This window comes from Hylaeus anthracinus, unplaced genomic scaffold (genome assembly GCF_026225885.1).
Source record: "Hylaeus anthracinus isolate JK02 unplaced genomic scaffold, UHH_iyHylAnth1.0_haploid 12001, whole genome shotgun sequence".
Taxonomy (NCBI): domain Eukaryota; kingdom Metazoa; phylum Arthropoda; class Insecta; order Hymenoptera; family Colletidae; genus Hylaeus; species Hylaeus anthracinus.
Window position 1 is genome coordinate 11,344,079 of NW_026534348.1, and position 17,470 is coordinate 11,361,548.

General features: G+C 31.4%; 4 protein-coding genes across 9 annotated transcripts; 3 read left to right on the forward strand and 1 right to left on the reverse strand.

The window, feature by feature from the left end:
• The first annotated feature begins 13 nt into the window (after positions 1-13).
• Positions 14-7,146, forward strand: LOC128890902 (chitin synthase chs-2-like). The gene is made up of 20 exons (XM_054149886.1): positions 14-122; positions 621-861; positions 997-1,235; positions 1,308-1,604; positions 1,675-1,896; positions 1,961-2,278; positions 2,390-2,814; positions 2,891-3,137; positions 3,234-3,508; positions 3,597-3,807; positions 3,901-4,148; positions 4,227-4,419; positions 4,504-4,658; positions 4,800-5,099; positions 5,192-5,385; positions 5,462-5,783; positions 5,859-6,047; positions 6,133-6,300; positions 6,368-6,599; positions 6,691-7,146. The coding sequence occupies exons 2-20, from the start codon at positions 746-748 to the stop codon at positions 6,915-6,917; spliced, it is 4,578 nt and encodes a 1,525-aa protein (XP_054005861.1). The 5' UTR covers positions 14-122; positions 621-745; the 3' UTR covers positions 6,918-7,146.
• Positions 7,147-7,592: 446 nt separating this feature from the next.
• On the forward strand, positions 7,593-10,442 carry LOC128890762 (another transcription unit protein). The gene is made up of 7 exons (XM_054149579.1): positions 7,593-7,900; positions 7,974-8,430; positions 8,561-8,676; positions 8,755-9,167; positions 9,253-9,843; positions 9,920-10,121; positions 10,202-10,442. The coding sequence occupies exons 1-7, from the start codon at positions 7,855-7,857 to the stop codon at positions 10,369-10,371; spliced, it is 1,995 nt and encodes a 664-aa protein (XP_054005554.1). The 5' UTR covers positions 7,593-7,854; the 3' UTR covers positions 10,372-10,442.
• A 145-nt stretch (positions 10,443-10,587) lies between these two features.
• On the forward strand, positions 10,588-15,178 carry LOC128890766 (spermine synthase). 6 transcript variants are annotated; one of them, XM_054149590.1, is made up of 10 exons: positions 10,631-10,745; positions 10,947-11,019; positions 11,286-11,405; positions 11,562-11,850; positions 12,628-12,739; positions 13,922-14,044; positions 14,133-14,287; positions 14,349-14,438; positions 14,522-14,713; positions 14,788-15,178. In XM_054149590.1, exons 4-10 carry the CDS (start codon positions 11,569-11,571, stop codon positions 14,932-14,934), a joined length of 1,101 nt encoding a protein of 366 aa, XP_054005565.1. In that variant the 5' UTR covers positions 10,631-10,745; positions 10,947-11,019; positions 11,286-11,405; positions 11,562-11,568; the 3' UTR covers positions 14,935-15,178. The 6 variants fall into 6 exon arrangements, with proteins under 6 accessions (XP_054005564.1, XP_054005563.1, XP_054005566.1 ...); XM_054149589.1 differs by lacking the exons at positions 10,947-11,019; positions 12,628-12,739 and adding an exon at positions 12,238-12,349 and having other exon boundaries at positions 10,588-10,745; XM_054149588.1 differs by lacking the exon at positions 10,947-11,019 and having other exon boundaries at positions 10,588-10,745.
• Positions 15,179-15,202: 24 nt separating this feature from the next.
• On the reverse strand, positions 15,203-17,383 carry LOC128890768 (uncharacterized). The gene is made up of 2 exons (XM_054149597.1): positions 17,250-17,383; positions 15,203-17,040 (listed from the first exon to the last, which is right to left on the reverse strand). The coding sequence occupies exons 1-2, from the start codon at positions 17,349-17,351 to the stop codon at positions 16,285-16,287; spliced, it is 858 nt and encodes a 285-aa protein (XP_054005572.1). The 5' UTR covers positions 17,352-17,383; the 3' UTR covers positions 15,203-16,284.
• Between the last annotated feature and the right edge of the window lie 87 nt (positions 17,384-17,470).

Below are 17,470 nucleotides of genomic sequence, written 5' to 3' on the forward strand. Positions count from 1 at the left end.
AATTCACAGATAGGAACCTATCTCGTGAAAGGGGCTACGAGATCATTTATTATCGATTGTTGCTTATCGAATATCACGATTGTGATTTGACTTCGACTTTTAAAAAGCGGCAAACTTGAAATGTACGATTCACTCACATCTTTCATATATTTACGGAACTTATTTAACAATAATATATTATTAGTATATTAACATAATAAAAAAGAAAAGTTATATTACACTTAAATAATACTTATTTGAACTGGATTATTTTACTTCAACAAAATGATAGAATTTTACTTATGTACAACTTTGTTTTCTCTATTCTAGTATCAAGTAAACGTTGATCAAGTACATCAACCCATACATTTATAATACTTTTCTGTACAATTAAATCTTATTACATTTCTCCTATCATTCAATACCCATTTCTAAACGTACAATGTATCGATTAATTAATACTTTTTTTCATACAAAATGTAAACCCAATAACAACGAATTTCTGTATTTTTAATATATACGTTTCCTTAGTTTCTTATTCCTAAAAAACTGAAGAAAGATTTAAAATATCATCATCGAGATATATTGCATTTCCTCATCGAATGCTCTCCCCTATATTTACTTTCCTTTTTAAATCATAGATAAGTGCGGACTATTTTCGACAAATTGGGAATCTTATCAGTTTTATCAATGTACTTAACACCGATGAAAATTTCGGCAGTTTATGACACATAAGCGATGAAACACTGATCAAGAATTCATCGGCATGTCTAACTTGGAAACTAAAAAAAATTCAAATTCCTCGTTGTTTATAAATTTGGAAAAATATATGGACAACATTTCCCAAATCGAAGATGAATATGCAATACCTACTGAACAAACGTAAGGGAATTAACTGATTAATTAATAATTTATATTTTTTTTATTTATGCATAGTTAAATATCTACAGAAGAAACTATTATAATTATTTAATACTAATATTTAAACGTACTGATAATTATTTTACGTGATTTTAGGGCCCCACAAGAAACCTTACCATGGGATGCTTTTAAATATTTCCCATCTGAAAAGAAAAGTGCATCAATGGAAAATAAACAATGGGTTGAATTGTCCATGCATATTATTAAAGTACTTGTATATGGCATCATTTTCTCTATTGTTCTTTGCAGTAGTTTAATTTCCAAATGCACAGTCCTTTTTGCAGTTTCACAGCTTGAAGAGGAAAAATCAATTGTGTTTTGTGATTATGACTTAGGTATTTTACAAGATTTACTTATATAATGTAAATTATAAGTATACACTTTTATAACAATGTTTAATGTTTCAGTTTCTGATGAAAATGTAAAGGCAAAAGTATCTAAAATAGGCAAAGTAATTTGGACATGGTACATCATCTTTATGTTTATTGGACCAGAATGTTTCATTGTTTTACAATCTATATGGTATTATATTTTCAAAAAGAAAGTGAAGATGCCTGAAAAGAAAAGCATTGCAGTTTTTTTAGTCATAGAGACACTTCATTCAATTGGTTTGGCACTTTTAGTTCTCTACAGTCTTCCAAAGATTAACTCTGTAGATGCTGCAGCAATTTCCAGTTGTATTTGTTTCATTCCTGTTCTACTAGGTAAGTACAGTTATTTATAAATTAAATGTTGAAAAGTATATTCATATATATATATACTCTTTTGTTACAGATATACTTTCTCAAAATCAGAGGTATACAAGTTCACCTAGAATGTTTGCATTAATTTTGATGTGCAATATTGCGGCATTAGTTGCTCAAGGTTCTGGAGTGTTTTTACAATCCTTTGTACATTATGATATATATGATCCTATAACGTGGATTTTACCTATATCTCTTCTGTTATCTTCCTGTCGCTGGTGGCCAAATTATGTTTCTGATCATAGTTACTGTGGTAATGCAATCGTTAGTGATAATAAAATTATTAGCATTATAACACTTTTCTATTCTTTAAACAGGTTTCATAAGGTTTGTAGCAGCAGTAAGAACGGATCTTTTAAACAGTAGTCATTTATTACAAGGATTTACAGCATTTTGGAGATCTTTAATCTTTATTCTGAGCGCCATTGTGATCTCAAATTTCAAGGGAATTGAAGTTGGAGAATTTTTTGAATGTATAATTCAAAGTGGATATAATGTAGAGTTGATTCAAACTTCAAATACCTCTCTCAAACTTGTTCAACAGGAAGATCATACAATTCTCACTGTAAATACTTCTGCACCTGCATTTGCATTTCTAATCCAAATTTTCTGTACTTTCCTCATATATCAATCAGGTAAGGATAACATTGTACAATAATAATAAAATAGACACAAAATAAAAATCATAAATTTAGAAGTATCCTTTGTTCTATAGTGTTTAAATTTTATTTGTAATACTGTTACAGCAATATTTGCATTTAAAACACAAATGCACAAATTTGGCTTTGCGTTTCCAATAAATTTAGTCACCCCAGGATCAATTTTAATAATAATAATACTTTGTGTTATGAGACAGCAAGATCCATGTGTCTTCCATGATTTCATACCGGATTACCTGTTTTTCAATGAACCTAGTTATAAAAGTATTAAAGATTTTATTCTAAGTTGGCGTATTTGGTGCTGGATAATATGGTGGTTATCACAAATATGGATTACAATACATCTATGGCTAGGTGAAAAAGGAAGGCTTGCTCCTGTAGAAAGAATCTTCTATAATTTAACTTATGATTCGCTTATGATTGATCAGTTCATAGGATTAAATAAGAGAAAACATAAAATGTACAATGTTACTGAAGAAAAAGAGCTTTCAGACACTGCTACAGAATTTGAGGTCCAATTTCTTTTCTTTCTATGAAAATAAAATTTTTGTACCAATTATTACTTATAAAATAAACATTCCTTTTCAGTCTGATAGCTTAAGGGAAATTCAAGGTTCGGATATGTTCCATTCAGTGTATTCAAACGAAAGTACAATGAATAAAAAAAACGCTTATACCACTCAAATTTATGCATGCGCGACTATGTGGCATGAGACCAAGGAAGAAATGAAGGAACTGATTGGAAGTATATTAGGGCTAGACAAAGATCAATGCGCTATGAGAGTTACCCAAAGTTATTATAAAATTTCCATTAAAGATTATTATGAACTTGAAAGTAAGTAACATTGATAACTAACATTGATAACTAAAGTTATTTTAGCGAAACAAATGCTTGAAGTATTGAAGAAGTATAATTGAATAATTATTTCAGCGCATATATTATTTGATGATGCATTTTGCTGTATGCATGGTTGTTCTGGAACTTGTGTCCACAATGAAAATGAAACACAGATTAATCATTATGTGACAACATTCGTGGAAACTATGCAAGAAAAGATTAAAGGCTTTGGTATACGTTCGTCACTGCCAACAAAATATCCAACACCATATGGTGGTCAACTAGTCTGGACTTTACCTGGAAAGACACGTCTGACTGTGCATCTTAAAGACAAAAATAAAATTAGACACAGAAAACGATGGAGTCAGGTACATTTGATGAGATATGCACTAAGTAATAAAAAAAGTTACATCTATGTTACAGTTATATTCTATATTAATTATCAAATTAATTTAGATCATGTACATGTATTACCTTCTTGGCTATCGTTTAATGGGTTCATCAATGGATGTTGAACATAAAGAATTAATAGCAGAAAATACTTACATTTTAACATTGGATGGTGATATTGATTTTCATCCAAGAGCTGTTAAAGCATTAATAGACTTAATGAAGAAAGACAAGGAAACAGGTGCAGTCTGTGGACGAATACATCCAGTGGGAAGAGGTGCTTCCATATTCTATGAAACATAACATTCTTTATCAAAAGAAATGAATATATTTTTAACATTGTTTTAGAGATATATATTTCTGTATATAGGCCCGATAATTTGGTTCCAGAAATTCGAATATGCCCTAGGACATTGGCTTCAAAAATCAACAGAACACGTAATAGGCTCTGTTCTTTGCAGTCCTGGTTGTTTTTCTCTTTACAGAGCAAAGGCTTTAATGCAACATAACATCATGGCAAAATATGCAACTAAATCGACTGAACCCAGACATTATATTCAGTACGATCAAGGAGAAGATCGATGGCTTTGTACATTACTCTTACAGATTGGTTATAGAGTAAGAATATTTACATCATAAAAAATTTAATTCTTTTTTAAATCAAAACTTTAAAAATTGTTCATTTTAATTAATTAGGTAGAATATTGTGCAGCTGGCGATGCTTACACACATGCTCCGGAATCATTCAAAGATTTTTACATTCAACGCCGTCGATGGATTCCATCAACTATGGCTAATATCTTTGATTTACTGGGTACTTCAAAAGAAACCAGACAATTGAATAATAGTATTTCATGGATGTACATAATGTATCAGTGGATCTTAATAGGTGATTAATTTTAAGGAATTAAACAGAATTAACTAAAAAGTATATTCCATCCCAGAAATAACTGTTTTTATAACAATCTTGCAGGTAGTACTATCATTGGACCATCTTTCATTTACTTAATGATGTCTGGTGCCTTTGTTACCACCTTTCATATAGATAACTGGCCAAGCTTTTGGTATAATTTAATTCCAATTGTCATCTTTTTTGCAATTTGTTTTTGTTTTGAAGAACGTATTCAGGTAATTATTTAGAATAACACAATGTATATAATAAATATGTATTAGGCATATTGCTTTATATGTTTTATAAGTATAACAAAAATATTAATTTAAAGTTAAAAATAGTTAATGGTACAAAATTATATATTGATATTTTCACAGCTTATAGTAGCTGAAATGATCACAGTCATATATATTTTGGTAATGATAGTTGTACTAGTTGGAATAATACTTCAAATAGCAGAAGATGGACCTGCAGCACCCAGCACTCTTCTCTTTTTCATCATAATCTTTCAATTTGTAATGACAGGCCTTATGCATCCTCAAGAAATTTCATGTTTAAGTTATGGAATCATTTATTATGTTACTGTACCATCAATGTACATGTTGCTCATTATTTTCTCTATCTTCAATCTGCATAATGTTACATGGGGTACTAGAGAGTCAAAACAACAGATCAAGGTACTTTTGTATGATAAGTCATCTTGTTTCTTCATTATCACTACTTATATACTATTACTTATAATTTTAACATTATAAATGTCCTATTGTAGATATCACAAAAACAGTTAACAAAAAGTAACAAATCACAACATAGTGAAAAGTCCAGATGGATGACATGTTCATTATCTAATTTATTCAAATGTGATTTTTGTGGGCGCAAACAGTCACAAGAAGAAGAGAAATACTTAAGCTCTATTCATAATGCTATAAATGAAATTAACAGTCGTCTAGAAAGAATAGAAAGGTATTTAGTTACAAATATAAATGTAATATACTTTATTATAGATGTTACAATAACTTTTATTGTTACAAATTCATAGTAACTACAGCAGTGACAGTGTACTAAGAGATATCGTAGAAGAAAAGAATAATGAAGAAAGCAAACCATATAATAAACAAGCAGAATTAGAAGTTACTGGTGATAACTTGTATGAAAGTACAGATTCAGAAAGTGAAACTTCAACACAAACTCCTACTATCTTTTATGAGAAATATTCCAATTATTTAGTTAGTCCTAATTGGCTTCAAAATGAACATGTGCAAAATGGGAAGGTAGACTTTCTTTCTACCTCAGAGGAAGAATTTTGGAAACAACTGATTGAAATATATTTATATCCGATTGAGAATGATGAAGAAAAACAGGTATGATTCTTTCAAGAATCTTCTACAGTTTAAAAATTCATCAAATATCTGTACCAGTATTGAATTTTTTTATAGAAAAGTACTGCAAAGGAATTGATAAATCTACGCAATGACTGTCTTTTAAAATTCCTTACATTAAATATTATATTTGTAGTAGCAATTTTTTTATTGCAAATTAACAAGGACGTCTTACATCTTCAATGGCCTTTTGCTGTTCAATATGATATTACTTATGTACTGGACACTGAAGAAGTAGACAAAGAAGTAATATGAGCTCAATATGAAACATTATATTAATATTAATTTAAATACTTCCTAATGTCAGTACAAATTATGCAACATTTTTTAGGTACATATAATGAGGAAATATATGCATCTGGAACCAATTGGATGTCTGTTTATTTTTGCATTTGTTGTTATTCTGTTAATACAATTTTTGGCAATGTTGGTCCATCGATTTGATACATTTACCCATGTCATAGCTAATGTGAAATTGCAGATACCTTTCTGTGGCAAAGTAATATAATATATGAAGTTCTTTCATTGCAGAATTACTTTTATAAACATATATTTAATTTTTTCAGGCAAAATACACAGATGATTTAATTACTAATAAAGAAGCAAACAATATAGCTAACGGCCTCCAGAGTGCAATAGAAAATGAAACAATATACAATTTGAAAAATAATGTAATGCCTTATTTAGGAAAACGAATAACTGTTCAAGAACTGATAGAAGAGAGTCAGAATGTTCCAACAATGCCTACTAATTTTGAAACACTTTTTCGTAAAAAACTGAATGAACCTTATTCATCTGGTAATCATTTGTATTAACACTAATAATGATAGTTAATGAATGCTTATACTAAGAAAGAAGTACATATTTTCTGTTAAATATACTGTTCTAGGTTTTTCTAAGATAATATCTTCAAATGTATCCAAAGATGCAATGGAAGCATTTGAGAGCCGTCGCTCTAAAATTATAGCAAAACAGAAAAACGATCGACCTATAAACATTGTACATAATGAAGACAAACATGGTGAAATGGCAAATTTCAATAATGTAAAGACAAATAAGAAAGCAAACAGTTATGAATATGATAACCCAACATTCTTGAATGACACTAATGTATAATTTTCACTATTGATATATTTCTTAGTATAGTTTATTTAGTTTTTAGTCTGTATGCATTATTTTTATATAATTAATTAAATAAATCTAATTTAGAAAATGAAAACTTATGAAATTATATCAGTCATTACTTCAATAATTGTCATTTATCCTCATCATTAATAGAACATGAATAAAGTATAAGTATTTTCTAATTAATAATGCTATGAAACGTTTGATTAGTTACCCTTTAATAAATTAAATTTAACAAGAAATAGATGCTTGAGTTAAGGGTGCGCAGGACCACGCAGGACCCAGAGCAAGAGCCAAACTCCGAGTCGACTTCAACGACAGTTGCGGAAAAAGTAGGAAACTCCGGGACAAGGACAGAGAGGGCGATACAACAATTGCAAGAGAGACGAGGACAGGACGATTAGGCAAGCATAATTTTTTTTCCAAGATATTGTAGCAAAGAAGCAATATTTTCTAATAATTCTGGTTTTTATATATTTGTTACACTTTGGCGGATGCGACTCCAAGGCCTGATTTTGCAATTTCGGCTTTAAAACTTTATAAAAAATAAAGTATTATTGATTAAAAGGTGTCGGTGACGCCATCTAGCAGGAACAGTGGGAACTATTTTCATTACAAACTTGAGCATTTTCACTACCGATGACGTCACTAGTATTAAAACCTGCTTACAGAGCGGCTCACTGAGCGGTGGCTCTGTTCTTCATGTTGTCCCTTGTCGGTATTGCTTGATTGCTCGCATAAAAGGACTTGATCTATTTGTATAAATTTACGTTATTTTTTGTGTTAACTACTTCGTGGTTGTACTACTGTATACTACTAACCATACTGATTTTTAACCCTTCGACCACCGTCGACTGTATAGCATATTCCTAAGCAATGCTTTTAAAATTCCATTCTTAATCATTAGATTTTCTGTAAGAAAACGAAAATGTCACCAACAAGAGGAAACTTACGGGACTCTAGTGGCGACTCAGGTAAAAAAAGTAGCAACATTAATCTAATATTTGTTACTGTTTCGAGAATAACGTAAAAATATATTTATTTTAGGTTCAGAGTCAGACCCTCAATCAGGATCCTCTAGATCAAGCCGCAGCGGCACACCATCTAACACTGCGAATTCTACCCATGATAGAAATCCTGATGTTGAAAATGAAGCACAATCAATAGGGTCAAATGTCAGTGGAAGGTCTTCTAGATCTAGTAGTCAATCTGTAGAAGAAAAAGCAGATTCCAGACATACTTCCAAAAGTCCATCTCCAGCTAGGTCAGATTCCAGACATTCAAGTGTTGGATCTGCACGAAGTGTTAGATCTGTACAAAGCATTGGATCTGTGCGAAGTGAGAAATCTGTAGGAAGTGAGAAATCTGCACAAAGTGAGAAATCTGGTTCACGGAGATCCAGAAGTGGTACTCCAAAATCAGTTGCATCAAATAATAGTGAATCACAAAGGTCAAGATCATGCTCTCCACAAGAAAGGACATCAGAAAGTCCAAAATCTACAAGGTTAGTTATTAATTTATATGCGATAAGGCAAGAGATTACAACAATGATGTCCAACTAAGTTTATATTTATTACTTTATTTCTAAAAAATGACAATGTTGTACTCTGAAATTATTATACTAATATTTCTAGAATGTTAAACTCCCCTGGTAATGCAAGAACTGAGCCTGCAGACTCAGGACAAAAAGCAGATAGTTCTGAAGAAAATAAGGAAGATAATGAATCTGAAAAATCATTAAAAACTAGAGGTCTAATAACCAAAAATATTAATAACTAGTACTCGTTTTAAAAGTAAAGTATATATTGTTTATTTCAATGTATTATAGGTAGTACAAAATCCAATGATAGTGACAGAGAAGGAAGCCCAGTTCAAAAAGAAGATAACAGTGGCTCTGCTTCTGAGCTGGATGATGGAATGAAAAGAGTGAAGCGATTGATAGACTCTGATTCGGAAAGCGAAACAGCAGAAAAGGAAACTGTTGCTCCAACGGCGGATGCTCTTTTCGGAGATGCTAGTGACATTAGTACAGATGATGAAAAAGACAAGGAAGATGAAAAGAAAGAGAAAAGTCGTAGTAGAAGTAGGAGTAAAAGCAGAAGCAGAAGTAAAAGTAGAAGTAGAAGTAGGAGCAGAAGCAAAAGCAGAAGCAGGAGCAGGAGCAGAAGTAGAAGTAGAAGTAGAAGTGCAGGCAGATATGATAGTGGTGGTGAAGGACCTAGTCAGGCATTCATTGAAGGTGTATGTATAAAATATGATAACGATTAAAAATTTATTAAAAGAAGTGAAAATAATTTCAATTAATTACTGATTTAATTTCTTACAGGATGCAGAGAAGGAGAAAGAAGAAGAGCCTGAACCACCACCAGAAACCAGAATCGATGTAGAAATTCCAAAAATTTCGACTGATTTAGGTCGTGAAATACACTTTGTGAAACTGCCAAACTTCCTTTCAGTAGAAACACGGCCATTTGATACGGAAACATATGAAGATGAGATTGATGAAGAGGAAACTTTAGACGAAGAAGGTCGAGCTAGGTTAAAATTAAAGGTAGAAAACACTCTTCGTTGGAAAGAAATTTTTGACGATGAGGGTAAAGTTGTCAAGGAAAGCAATGCCAGGTTTGTAAAGTGGTCTGATGGAAGCATGTCTTTGCACCTGGGCTCCGAGATCTTTGATGTATACAAGCAGCCACTTCAAGGTGATCACAATCATCTCTACATCCGTCAAGGAACAGGTCTTCAGGGTCAGGCAGTGTTCAGAACTAAGTTGACATTCCGTCCGCATTCTACAGAGTCCTTCACTCATAGAAAGATGACAATGTCGCTTGCGGATAGATCACAAAAAACTTCCGGTATAAAAGTACTATCGCAAGTGGGAACTAATCCAGATCAAAATAGATATGAAATGATTAAAGTGAGTCACGTTTAATCAATTTAATTTTGCTATGCATGACATTCATAGATAACATTAAAATTATTATAACTTTTAGAAAGAAGAGGAGAAATTACGTATGGCAATGAGAGTTCAAAGTAAGACAAAGAAGAGTACTACAGGAAGCAGAAATCCTGCGAGATCTGTTGGAGGATATGGTGGCGACGCTTACCATGACGATGGTTCAGACGACGAAGGTGCCATTTCCCTTGCAGCAATTAAAAATAAGTATAAAAAGGGAATGAGTGCTCCTGTTAAAGGTAAATTAAAATCTGATAAACACTAATGTAATATTTTATTTAAATAATTCAAGAGTGTATGTATATTTTAATATTTTTAGCATCAAATATATATTCATCGGATGAGGAAGGTTCAGATTTTGAAACTCTCAGACCGAAAAAGAACATTAAAGGAAAGGTTCTTAAAGATTCGGATGAAGAATCAAATTCAGGAAGTGCTTCAGAAAGCGGAAGAGAAGATGACAATCAAGGCGATAATGCTAGCGATTGAAATATCAGCTTTGCATTAAGACAAGCTATTTTTGTAATATAAACAAATAAATTAATTTCTTTTTTGAAGTATTAACTGCTAAGTGATTCTCGAATTCATGACATTGATGCGTATCTTTATTAATCAATAAGAAGTATTTTAATAAAGTATTTGAAATTAGTATTCAAATCATCGATTATGCATAGGTCTAGGACAATCTAGAAATTTTTTACTACGAATAATTGGCAGCACTGATACTTGCGCAAAGAACACGGCGATCTGTGCCTGTCTGTGCCACGAAAGCATTTTTATCTAACGAACCAATTATTCTTGGGGCATAACCCATCACCAACTAACCAATATTCTTATAATTCAGAATTACTACATTCGAATTTGTGAGTATAATTGCAGCCTTCGTTATCGATAATAACCAATTAAGCTAATCGTATCAACGCTACTCACGCATGTTTATAAGTTTACAAGAAGCGGCAAATTTTTAATAAATATTGTTCTGTAGTTACATAAATATATTGAGAAACTATACTTCATCAATTACCATGCCTTTGTTCGACTGTTAGTTACATTTTTGTTCTTAGGTTAATCGCACGTGATTTTCGATTACGTACGTTAAGCAGTTTAATAAACATTCTTCTTGTATTTCCTTTTTGTGTAAGTGGATTCAAATAATAATTAAATGTTTAGTCGATATTAAAATGTCATCTTCTTCGCAAAAGTACATTAAAACTGTAATACAAAAATATAAAGTATACAAATTTGATCTTTTTAAAGAGGATGAGTTAATATCAAATAAAATGGGAGTTTTTGAACTCACTCGCACGATTAATCAATTTATTACTTACAATTGAGCTATTAGCGAAGTTAAATTAACCTGTTTTTTTTACGAATTATGCAATATAACCTTCTTTCTTTTTTAGGAAGTGCTTAAACACGAAATTTTTGATAAATCAATTTATGTTTATGCAATCCAAGGATTTGTATAGGAATTGTGAAAATAGTGTTCCTTGACTTTACAAAACTTTTATACTAATACACTGGTATTAACTTCAAACTAATATTGAATGTTTAAACGTTTTTAATTTAATTTTGTGAAACCGTTTAATTTATTGTATTTTTTGTACTAGTTTTGTATTAAATAGTCTGTTTGCAATAATTAATTTTTTTGTACTAATAGAAAATGAAAATTATTCTAGGTTTACAATGGTTGCCCACACTGTACTTTTGGATTTCACCGTTCCATCAAATGTAATAGCGGATGTAGAGAAATGTTCCAATCTAAAATTAGCAATTGCTAATGTTCTGAGGGAACACTTCAATGGTCTGAAACCATTAACTGAATCAAACATTGATGGAAGTCTTCTGGTACTCTATACTGGTCCTAAAGGTAGTTTGATTACCGTACGAGGATATACAGAAGGCTTGGTCACTCTTAACATAGAGTATTATAAAAGAGACGATGAGGAAGCACTCTTGAACTTTGAGGTACAGTCACTTATGTTAATTGCCATAATCATTTTGCAATACCTAGTTGCGAACATTACAATATTTAGTTGCCTGTCATGGGTTTTGAATACAAAATCAGCTTTGGTATCTCTCAAATACACGGGGTCATTACAAGGTACATCTTGTTACATATTATAATTTGTTTACATGTTATGACAATGGTTATATTAAGCATATTTCTGAAAACTTAAACCTCTATATGCAAACAAGCATTCTATAAAATAAATCGTAAATGTAATATGAAAAACTGAAGTTACAAGATTAATGTACTGTAAAAAAATCATCGCTTGGCGGGTGCTACTATAGAAATAAGTAGAAATTTTACTATATGCAAAAGAAACACGTGTAACAAAGAGGACCTTGTAGCAGTGGCGATACCTGGAAGCGGACGTTGCGATGGCTCTGAATAGCCAACGCAGCAAGTGCCTGCCACCAGTAAGGCGAGGAACCATATATGACCTCTATCTGACACTATCAGGTAGAAACCGTTTCCCCAATTAGTTCCCATATTTAGTTTTCTATAGCACCTTATAAATGTGCGACTCGTTTCCATTGCACTCTAAAACGTCAACAGCTCCAATTGATTAATTCTTCCGGTTGGCGCGTATTTTTCCCTGGTGTTTCTTTTTGGTTCTTCAGCAAGGGGATTTGAAATGACTTGACGCATATGTAAAAGGCGAGTGATTACGATTGGTTTAACAAGATAGTTTCTGTTTTTTTTTTATTCGTCGGTTCGCTTGTCGCGGCCACCTTTAGTTGACCAGAGAATTGGAGACAGCGTTGCAGGCGGCAGCAGCCTCTACGCGTTCGCACATGCTTACACCAATTAAACGCGGTGGACCTTTTGACAGATACTTTCCTACCGCCGGTGAGTTTTTTATTTATTATTCTGTTTACGGTACAAGTCCAATTCTGTGTCCGCACAATTTTTAATTTTATCGTAATATCGCCAATGAATATTGCCTTCAACTCATATTCTCGGTTACATGATTCATTCTTCTGAGCTATTAACATTATTTTTCGCGTGAAGGAAATATCGTTCTTCGTTACATTATGATTTTTTAAATTGTGTGTTTATACATGATAATTGTATTTTAGTTGTACATACTTGTATCTCCATTTTTAAATAAATCATCACCGTACCTTGCGCTTTATCAGTTTTGTTGCAGTATTCACGCAACAGTTTACGTAACTGATTTGCAACACAAGCAGCAAACACAAAAAGAAACATAAAATAAACGTATTTTAAAATCTCAAAACGACACTAAAAATTGTAACTACTAAAAATCCTACAATTCTTACAGCTGTATGTATCCGATGAATGACGTTATTTATTCCTACAGTTTACATGCCGCATTAGAAATACATAAAGATTGTTAAATATAAGTAGTGCGGTAGATTTAGTAATACGCGCACGAAACTCCTAAAACCTCAATACTTTGATTGTTGTTCATTTTATTTTGGATGTAAGGAATTGTTTCTTTTTTTTTTCTTTTTGACATATTTGTGCTTTGCATTTGCATGCATCTATTGATCCATTTGTATCAAGAAGTGGGATATTTCATTTAAAGCCTAGAGTACCTCATTGATCAAGGCAGGTCTGGGCCACTTACTTTTTAGAGGTCACCACGCTTCTTTTAATCTTTAGTGTATTAAAGAAATAACTTTTTTGTGCAGTAAGTAATATTTTTAGTACAGAGACCAATGTTGCTGTGACCTCTGTAAGTGTACGGCCTGGGCCAAGCGGTAACGTAAGCATTGAGTTATCTATATTAACGAATGTGGAACAATCCACAAATAGTGTAATGATCTAGAATAAGGAAAATTGTCGTTGGTACCAGCCGATGTTGTAGATAACCCGTGGTATATTAAGATGAGTAATGCAAATAAGTTTTAAAAATGTCAGTGTTTACAGATTACTCTACATTCGGTAGTGTAAATAACGCAACGCGTTTTGCTTTTTGATACAAGCGGGTTAAATGCTTTGTTACGCGATCATTTGAATTGTGTAAATTTTTAAATTCTTATGCGATCGTATTTCTTTTTTAAGATGACAGACTGCTTGAATATGATATAGATAAATTGGTCTTTGAGGCACGCTCTCCTTATCAAAAAGTGCAAATCGTGCATTCAAAGTCACTAGGGAACTTATTGGTTCTCGATGAATTGCAGAGTAAGAAACAAAAATATTTTCTTTTCAAACCAGAACGAAAGACTTTAAAAATTAGAAAATTTCTAACAGAAAACTGTACACTCTGTAGATATATCTGAAGCAGACCTTATATATACAGAAACATTGATGCAGCGTGGAAAGGAGAATTATACAGGAAAGGAGATAGTTATTTTAGGAGGAGGGGATGGTGGTTTACTCTGGGAACTGCTCAAGGAAAAACCAAAATTCGTTACAATGCTAGAAGTATGTAAAAACTACAAAATAAAAAATTGTACACCACGTTTTATCGAAAAATAATTTTCAGATTGATGATATTGTTATAAAAGCTTGCAGTCAACATATGAGAACCATATGCGGAGATTGTCTAGATAAAAGAAAGGCAGAGAACTATGAAGTTGGTTTTAATAAAATAAAATTTTCTTCCCGAACTGAAAATAAGAAGGCGGTTATGTTTAATGAAAAATTCGAAACTTATAGATTATCGTTGGAGATTGTGCAAAAACTTTAGCACACATGATAGAAGAAGGTCGACAGTTCGACTACGTCTTTGGTGACCTCACTGACATACCGATCAGTACTACTCCGCATGGTGATGCATGGGACTTTATGAGACTTATTCTAAATTCCTCAATGAAAGTTTTGAAGCCTACTGGGAAATATATGACTCATGTGAGTACGCTTGATATTAGTTTTTTTATTATTTGATAATTATGTTCGAGAATAACTATTATTCCGTGTTATAGGGCAATGGAGCATCCTGTCCAGAATCGCTAGAAATGTACGAGCAAGTCCTCTCACAACTTTGTCGACCAGTAACATTTACTAAAAATAGCGCTTTTATACCCTCTTTCTTCGAGGATTGGGTCTTCTACCAAGTATCGTTAAAATGATGGATTAAATGTACAACCTTGAGGTTCCAGGGAAGGCATGCTCACAACCCATTTCCTCCCTTATGACCCATATTCAACCCTAGTCGCAGATGTTTTGCTAACAAGTCGGTATCTAAAAGAAAAGATCCCGATGCTGGACATAAAATTCCGATTGACACTACTACGCTGGCGTCTGTACATATAAAAGGTGGTGGTTATTTGTCCTTATTTAATTGTTTAGTAACTAATAAACTATACAAAGGTGCTCAATTATTTTTTCAAATAACTGTCAATAATCAAAACGAATCATCCAATGGTTTAATACAAGTAACTCCAAAGAAAGCAATACAAGAAGATTAATTACTGTACAAATATAAGCCAATAATTAACCCTTTAATGCTTTAATTTATTTATTAACACTATGAAAATATAAGAAGTTAAAGGAAAGCAAATAAATATGTACTCATTTTTTTTTTTTTTTTTTAAACATAGAGTACAAATATGTCTCAGGGTCGAATTGCTTTTATGTATTTATATTTACTAAGTAAGTTTTAATTCGTACTATAACAATTTTTGTACATAATAGAAATATCACAAGTATATAATATATCAGGCAATAAGGGGTTAAGGAATACATAGAGAACTAACCGATTAACACCCAACTAATACGTTAATTTTTACTGTCTTTGTCAGTTACTTGAATTCTGTGAAAAAAAATTCATAGCTGCATTAATCTTTATTTTTTTTATTAAAATATTTATAAAAAAATGTTTAAAAATAATTAGAAAAAACAGTAGAAAATTAAAAAGCTTCCAATTACTGGTTAGCGGAGAAAATTTAAATTGTAACTACAAATATTGATCATATTTGATTATCGTTTAATTAGTTTTCATTAATTAAAAAATATCATAGTATCATTAATATTTCGATATAATTAACATGTTTAAACTCGTTTTAATATCACTGTTTATGCATATTAACATTCGTAAAATAACACTGAATTATTATTATTACTTTTTCCATCACGGGTATTAAAATCATTATTAATAATTAATAAAGTGTGTTCCTTTTGAAAATCCTTAAGATTAATAGCTTCCCAATACTGACAGTATTACAATCTTCTTGATAATTGATAATATTGATCCTTAATTACTAAGACGAACATTCCGTAATTAATTAATATTAGATTAACAATAATATAAATAAATAAATATATAATCAAATGCATGGAAAAAAATGAATATGAGCTATTCAATTATGATGAAAGATTTGATCCCAAGAAGAGATATCTTTTATCTCTAGAAGAATAAAGAATAAATAGATTATACAAAACTTTATGGTGGGTTGGTCGGTTAAATAAAAATATTTATTTTATGTTTCTAATTGGAGATTTGTGTAGACACACGTCTCTGATATTTCAGGTAGCTTTTCTACTTCATGAATGGTTGGTTCTATTTCAGTTTCCAGAACAATCTGGTCTAACCACTGTTGAACTTGTTCTGGGAGTTCATAAGAATTGTGTTGTTCTTCCACAATGTTTCTTATTGAATTTTTGAAACATTTGCCATCGTCTTGTTGATCAATACTAACATTTTGTAGATTAAAATCGTTTATTTGAAATTCTAAGTTTGCGTTTGATGACTGGTCAAGCATGTTTTCAGAATCTTTTTCTTGGAAATCGGTAATATTACTCAATTTATCTGTTAAGTTTGTTACACTAAAAGTCTTTAATTCATTACAAATATTTTCCATCTTTCTGTCTTCTGCCATAGAAGAAAATTCCATGTTTGTATTCGAAGAAATAATTTCTGAAATTTTAATGGACTTGTCAAAGCTGACATGGTCTTTATTAATGTCCTGGTATTCCTGAATTTGATAGGGTTCTAAATTAGTTATAGCTGTCGAGTTTGAACCTGTCAGCTCTATTCTTCCAAATTGTTTGATTTGTTCTTCAAGTATATTTCTCTCATCTAGTATTGCTATAGATGGAGGAAGAGTTTCTTGGCTAGATAATGCCAAAGATATTTGTTGTCTGTAAATTGCCTCTGATTGTCGTAAAAGTTGTTTCTCTCTAGCATATAATGTTTGTGCCAAACGAGCAAAGGATACTTTAATTTCTCTTTGAACCTTAAAATTAATTACATACAATGATGAAACATTTATTTGAACAAAATAGTGTTATAAATTAGCATTAGATTAGGAAAATACATTGAAAAAAAGAATTTAAGTATAAACAATTTTTAAGAAAATAGTCCAATGAACTTAACCTTAAAATTTGTATTCAAATCATACAAAATAGTTAACCAAAAAAAGCAATAAAAATACAACAAGTGTACCTGAAGATACTGTTTTTCCAAAAAAGTTTTCTTGTCAGCTACTAGTTTTATCCTGTCAATATTGTTATCGTTCTCGGTATTATCTTCATTCTTTTCTGTCATGTTACTTAATGGATGTATCCAGTGAAATAATTCGTTTTGTCACGAAACTTTGTCAACAACAAAACACGGAAATCAATATTATTGAAATTTTAGTTATTTTTCAAAGACACGTGAAACTA

What these genes read in the sequence shown, in the direction of transcription:
- LOC128890902 (XM_054149886.1), top strand. Translation starts at nt 746, where the DNA reads ATGTCTAACTTGGAAACTAAAAAAAATTCAAATTCCTCGTTGTTTATA. An exon ending in GTATCAGTGGATCTTAATAG is followed by an intron (nt 4,420 to 4,503) that starts GTGATTAATTTT and finishes ACAATCTTGCAG; the next exon opens with GTAGTACTATCATTGGACCA. An exon ending in GTTTTGAAGAACGTATTCAG is followed by an intron (nt 4,659 to 4,799) that starts GTAATTATTTAG and finishes ATATTTTCACAG; the next exon opens with CTTATAGTAGCTGAAATGAT.
- LOC128890762 (XM_054149579.1), top strand. Translation starts at nt 7,855, where the DNA reads ATGTCACCAACAAGAGGAAACTTACGGGACTCTAGTGGCGACTCAG. An exon ending in AAAATCATTAAAAACTAGAG is followed by an intron (nt 8,677 to 8,754) that starts GTCTAATAACCA and finishes AATGTATTATAG; the next exon opens with GTAGTACAAAATCCAATGAT. An exon ending in GTCAGGCATTCATTGAAGGT is followed by an intron (nt 9,168 to 9,252) that starts GTATGTATAAAA and finishes AATTTCTTACAG; the next exon opens with GATGCAGAGAAGGAGAAAGA.
- LOC128890766 (XM_054149589.1), top strand. Translation starts at nt 11,569, where the DNA reads ATGGTTGCCCACACTGTACTTTTGGATTTCACCGTTCCATCAAATGTA. An exon ending in AAGCACTCTTGAACTTTGAG is followed by an intron (nt 11,851 to 12,237) that starts GTACAGTCACTT and finishes AGGACCTTGTAG; the next exon opens with CAGTGGCGATACCTGGAAGC. An exon ending in GAAAGGCAGAGAACTATGAA is followed by an intron (nt 14,439 to 14,521) that starts GTTGGTTTTAAT and finishes CGAAACTTATAG; the next exon opens with ATTATCGTTGGAGATTGTGC.
- LOC128890768 (XM_054149597.1), bottom strand. Translation starts at nt 17,351, where the DNA reads ATGACAGAAAAGAATGAAGATAATACCGAGAACGATAACAATATTGAC. An exon ending in TGGAAAAACAGTATCTTCAG is followed by an intron (nt 17,041 to 17,249) that starts GTACACTTGTTG and finishes ATTAATTTTAAG; the next exon opens with GTTCAAAGAGAAATTAAAGT.